Genomic DNA, 6,000 nt, shown 5'->3' on the forward strand with positions numbered 1-6,000 from the left:
TTTTGGGATATTACAGATCCTCACTGTTAATTAGCACCAGGTTCCTGCCAGCCGCGGGGTGTGGGGCGGGACCCTGCCGTCTTCGTGGTCAGTGTGGAGGCTGGGCACCTCCAGTGGGTGCCTGGACCGGCTGTGGCTGGACATTTGCCTCTGGAGCTCGGGAGCCTCAAATCAGCTCTTAGCCAGATCACAGTGGAGCCAAGCTCTGGTGTGGACCCCAGCTCTGGAGTCCCTCCCCTAACAGAGTAATTGTGACCTTCAGCTGGAGCCCAGTGGCCGCAGCCTTGGCAGGACTTTGAGTCTCACTGGAGTGAGCTGGGGGCTGGGGTCTCCTTTCTGGACGCCAGAGGGGACAGCCCCAACACTGCAGACCGTGGTTGCTCAGAGCTTGCCTCTCTGGTCGGGGAGATCACTCTGCTCAACTGTACACAACGTGCTCTCGCCATAACATGCGTGTTCCCTGAGCACAGGCACTTCCGCGGTGGGCGTGAGTGCAGGCTTTAGGCAGCTCAGCCTCCCGGGTCCAGCGCACAGACCGGCACCCCGGCGCTTGAATGTTCCTGCCGCGTGCACAGACGTCTGTGGCTGGAGGAGTCTGCTGGAGTCTGTGCCCCGGGCTGGAGGGAGGCTCCCTCTGGTCTGACCTAGTTTCTGGCGGTGCCTCTCTCCCCCGCCCACGTTCCGCCCCACAGGGCTCCAAGCCACATGTCCCTCCTTCCCCTTCCAAGCCTAAGCGCCACTCCCTCTGCCGTGAGTTTGTCCCTGAGTAGTGACCCAGGAGCAGGACCCATGCTGCTTGTGCAAGGGGCGCCCAGTGTCCGGCCAGCTTGTCCCACTCTGTGCCTTGGCTGACCTGACGGGCCCTCTGGTCCATGTGCCTGCTGCCCAGGATGTTCCCTGGGTGCCCCCATCGGCCCCTCACTGAGACCCTCCCAGCACAAGGGACCGTGGGCTGCTCAGGGCTCCCGCTGAAGAAGACGGATGAACACCTCATTCCTCTCTCAGTGTCTGGCAAGTGGCAAGGAAGCCCAGGCTGTGCTCTGGTCACAGGTGGGCAGAGAGCATGGCTTCTTCATCTCTGACCTCTGCTGAAGGTGGCCATTGACTCCCCCATGCCTGAAGCCACCTGCAGCCTCAGGGAGCAGAGAGGTGCAGAGGTTTCCGTCAGCATCGTCAGCAGGCTGGGGGTGGGACACAGCCAGCTCCCCCGAAATCTGGAAGGAGAGGGAAGGTCCTTCTTGGAGAGTGGGGCATTCCCCCGCTCCCACCAGCACCAGAAGCAGAATCCACTTTCGTTGGGAGGGGTTGGCAAGGAGAGATGAGTGAGCATTGGCGTCAGTCCTCCCCCTGGGCAGAAACACCTCCTCCCTGAGGCCAGTGATCCTGTGCTTCTGTGTTCCCAGTAGAAATCTGGAGTCTGTGGATAATCGCTGACACCGACACGCTGTCCCCAGTTGTCCCTGTTTACCCTTATTAATGCTTCTGCCCCTGTGCATTCCCTTATGTGTGATCCAGAACCTCAGGCCTGGCCAAGGGGTGCCCCTCTTTCCAGCCTCAGTGGGTCCCGAGCTTGACCCATCAGAGACCACCAGCCCCTGAAACCCATGAGTCCAGTGTGACCCCGCCCAGTTCCCACCAGCCCTGAGGCAGGAGGCCTCCTGGTGACCACAGGCTCATCCTCCTCCATCCTGCAGGGCTAGGATGGTTCAATGCTGGTTCCTGCAGGGCCAGTGGTAGGCCTGGGGGGAGGGGGCATGTGTTCGTCTCTTAGAAATTTATTCTCTCAGTTCTGGAGGCCAGAAGTCCACAATCAGGATGTGGGCGGGGCTGCCCTCCTTCTGAAACCTGCAGGGGAGAACCCTTCCTTGTCTCCTGTGTGGCCCCTGGCAGTCCTCCGTGTCCTTGGCTTGTAGCCAGCCTTTCTCCACTTTCCTGTGGCTTTGTCTGTCCTTGTCTTTCTTCTACAAGGAAACTATCACTGGATTTAGGGACCAGGATGATCTCCTTACCTTAATACCATCTGCAAAGACCCTATTTCCAAATAAGCCTGCATTCTAAGGTTCCAGGTGACATGAATTTTGGGGGGACACTATTCTACCCAGTACAGAGGGGAAACCGGAAATGGGGGGCTCAGGGGTGCCCGGGAGTGTTGGCTGAGGGCACGCCTAGGTGGGGCTCCAGAACATCCGCCTAGAACTGCCACTGGGCACCCTCCCCTCGCTGTCCAGGTAGGGGCGGGGGTCCTGGCGGCATCTAGGGAGAGTTGTCCAGGCCTGAGGTGTGACCACACCTCACCCGACCAGGGATCTGGGCTGCGTGGGCCCGCCAGCCACGGACAAATGGGTTCTTCACAACGGCCAGCAGACATCCTGCCTGCCCCTCCTAGCCCACAGCCAGGCCCGCTGAGCACAGCGCCAGCTCCCTGGGAAGGCGAGGCAGGATGGCAGGGGGGAGGGGCGGGGTGGGGATTGACCTTCCCCCTTCCCTGTGCTCCCCACTCAACACAGCCCCCCAAGCCCCGGCTTCCGCTGTCGCCCTGCACACTCCGTGGGGTCCCCCACACCCTTCCAGGCACCCTCCTGTGTGGGGACTTTGTCTTCTGGGGTCTTGGCAGCAGTCGGTGGGCCCAGGGGCTCCCCCACACCCTCACAGCCACGGGCACCACCTCTCGAGGCCTCTTGGCCCATCCTGCAGGCGCAGGAAGGGTCCAGGTGTGGCGCCCGGAGCCAGGCCTGGGCTGGGAAATCCGCTCGCGGTCTGACCCCCTCCCCTCCCCCCCAGTACGGCATCAAGAAGAAGGAGGAACGCGAGGCCGAGGCCCAGGCCGCCATGGAGGCCAATTCGGAGGGCAGCCTGACGAGACCCAAGAAGGCCATCCCGCCGGGCTGTGGGGACGAGCCAGAGGAGGAAGACGAGAGCATCCTGGACACGGTCATCAAGTACCTGCCCGGGCCGCTGCAGGACATGTTCAAGAAGTAACGACCCTGCGCTGAACGGCAGCCCGCCAGAGCCCGGAGCCCCCACCCCCCTCGCCGCCCCCGCCTACCTACCCCCTGTACATGCCCTCCGCGGAGGCCCCTTGAAGGGATGTCGGGAGCAGAGTGCAGCCCCCAACGCCAATATAAGCCATAGTCCTAGATCTATCAGCCCCATGCCCCCCTCATACCTCGGGAGCCTGCGCACACCTCTCCCCCCCACCCCTCTCCCCGCACTGCCATCGTCACCGCCACGGGGGAGGGGCGCCTGCCCCTCCCCCGGGCCCCTGCGGTCTGTGCTGCAGGCCCCGGGGACCAGCCCACGTGCTCCTCTGGGTTGGACCCTCCCCCAGAGCCTGGGACGTCCCTTACTGCTCCCGCCCTTCACACCCACCCAGCAGTGCCCAAGGCCAGGGCCACCGAAAGGGCCAGCATCTTGACCACCCCTCGGTGCGCCATTCCTGCGTCGGTGGGCGCTTGTCCAGTCCCAAACTCAGGAGCACAGCCATAGTGGGGGGAAGGTGGGTGTGCAGGCTGGGAGGGGAACTGGGAGGGGCGAGCAGCCTCCCCCATCTCCACAATGACACCTGGGTAGCAGGATCTCTGAATCTTCCTGTCTGAAGGTTGCCCACCTCCACCTGCACCCCTCACATTCATTGTCCATCTGTCTCTCCCTGTCCTTCACTCTCCCTTCTCGGCCCACTCCTCTGGAAGGCTTAGCTTCTTAGAAATACCAGGACTGGGTTCTCTTCTAAACTAAGGGAAACAAAGCAATAGGCCTAGGGGGAAACTTCCCAGACCACCCCCCGACCAGGGTGGAATACACACAGACTCTCACACATCCCTCTAACTCGTACCCCTCTGAGTCCGTGGGCCCAGCCCACTCCCCTCCCTGGTTGGCACCTCCAGTCTCACCATCATCGGAGGCTGCTCTGGGTGGGGGGTGTCCCCTGCCCTCACCCCCTGCACCCGCACACCCTCAAGGAGATCTGGGAGGAGACGCAGAGCCCTCAGATGAGTGCTGTGCGTCTGGAGGCAGAAAGGCCGGCCTGCCCTCCCCCGAAGGGAGCAGGCCCCTCGAGGTGGGGACTGCCAGGTGGGCTGGCGCTCAGCGGAGGCGGAGTTTGACGGCAACCACCGCGGGCCTCCCGAACCCTTACGTCTCCTTCATCCTTGTTTTCCTTTGCATCACGATATGTTGAATCTCAGGTAAATGAGGTCTTACGTGTTTGGGGAGTTTTATCGTGACAGAAAGCCCGTTGCCTTGGTGCCCGGGGCCCCTTTCTGTCCCTATCACAAATTCATTGTGTCCACGTGTTGCGGGCCAGGGGCGTGGCCCTCCGTCGCTCTTTAGAGAAGCCATATCAATAGACCGCAATATGAACCGCGCACGCCCCCTGCTCCAAGACGTGAGAGCGTGTCCCTGCGCCCCCGCGCCGCCTTGGTGCGCCCCGCGCGTCCCGCGCCCTCTCTGACTCCTCCTGGTCCCACGTCTTTTTTAAATGCCTGTTTCACACTTTGAAAAGCCAGCTCTGAGCAGACAGGGCGCTGTCTCGTAGAAACCCCGCATCCCGTTCCCAGCGCATGGGGCGCCCGGAGCAGCCGAGCTTAGCGTGAACTGTGGATGTCGTCCGTCCTTCTGTCTTTGCGCCTGGGCCTCCTCCTGCATGTCGGGGGCCGTCGCGTGTGTAGTCTCTGGATGGAATCACAGCCAATAAAACACCACAGTGATTTCACACCATGTGGCCATTCTCTCCAGAGTCCTGATCCCGCCTTGGCAGCCAGAGGGCAGACTGGGGTCCTGGCAGGAGGGGCCGGACCCCGTTGGACAGGTCTCACTCACTTCCACGTCCTGCCAGATAGGGGCACCTCCCCCTGTCCCTGGTTGTCCACAACTGCAGGGTCTCCCCACCGCCCTGACCCAGATTCACTCGGTTCTCTCTAAGGCAGACCCAGGGTAATCATCCAAAAGGCAGACCAGCCCCTTTGGGGCTCCCTTCCTTCCTCCCCCTTCCCCCCTCCTTCTATGAGTCTCCCGCCTGCACAGACCCCTTGACAGGCCTTGCCCTCCCCACAGATAGGCCAGGCCCTAGAGGGCCCAGGTCCCACTGTGTTGGCCACACTTTCGGCCAACCCCCCCCCCCCCACCTTAAACTCCTTTGCAGCCCTGAGGATCCTGCCTCTAGTCTGTCCTGTGGTGGCCATCTCCTCCCCGTGTCCTTAGGGAGGCCTCTGTGCCTTGCGGGAGCTCTGGGTCCCACGCCCCACCAGGGAAGCCTGCCCATGTGGGCTGATGCTGGAGGAGGTGCCCGTGGAACCCCGGGCACCCTGACCCGGCCCAGAGAGCAGCCTTGCTCTCTCCCTTCTGGGCCCCCACCCATGTCCTTCCCGTACCCAAAGCCTACCCCAAGGTGCCATGGTTACTTGTATCCCCAGAAAGGATGTGTGTGGCCTCCAGTTCTGGGGGCCTCTCTGGGTCACCTGTGATTTTCCTCACAATGCTGGCCAGAAATGCTTTCAGCAAAACCTGCCCAGTCTTGGCAAGTAGAAAGGCTACACTCATCCCCCACCCCTGCCCCCTGCATGCCTCCCCACAGAGCTGTGCCCTGAAGGCTGCTCCAGAGCCATCACTCCTTTGCCTCTGCCTCAGGGGCTGGGCGGTGTCAGGAAGGGGGGTATGGGAGGACCTGCCTCTGGGGAGAGTTTGGACCCCAGCCCCCAGTACCACCCAGTGTGCCTTTGCCCCCTGAAGAAGGAGCAGCTGTCCATCCTCCCTCCCCGGATCCAAAACACTGACAGAAGTCTTTGCAGCCAACTCCGTGCCTTTAGGCCACCCCAGGATGGCCCCTCTTAGAAGGGCACTGAAAATGGCATCCATCGTTCAGTCTCCACTCCCCCCACCACCCCAGCCTAGCAGGGACTGGGCTTAGTCTTGAGCAGCAACCGGGATATGCTAGGTGACCTGGCACACCTTCCCTCTGACTAGCCCTTCCTCAGTGACCTCAGGTGATGGTGTCTGAGGACT

General features: G+C 62.1%; 1 protein-coding gene across 1 annotated transcript in view; it reads left to right on the forward strand.

The window, feature by feature from the left end:
• CPLX1 (complexin 1) overlaps positions 1-4,711 on the forward strand; it is a 36,929-nt gene extending 32,218 nt beyond the window's left edge. Inside the window, exon 4 of the mRNA XM_081812832.1 lies at positions 2,782-4,711. Within this exon, the coding sequence (XP_081668958.1) occupies positions 2,782-2,979 (198 nt within the window). The 3' untranslated portion in view covers positions 2,980-4,711. The remainder of the gene's footprint in view (positions 1-2,781) is intronic.
• The last annotated feature ends 1,289 nt before the right edge of the window (positions 4,712-6,000 follow it).

The sequence above is a fragment of the Leptonychotes weddellii genome, chromosome 2 (assembly GCF_054177405.1).
Source record: "Leptonychotes weddellii isolate Sample4059 chromosome 2, ASM5417740v2, whole genome shotgun sequence".
In the NCBI taxonomy this organism is placed as follows: Eukaryota; Metazoa; Chordata; class Mammalia; order Carnivora; family Phocidae; genus Leptonychotes; species Leptonychotes weddellii.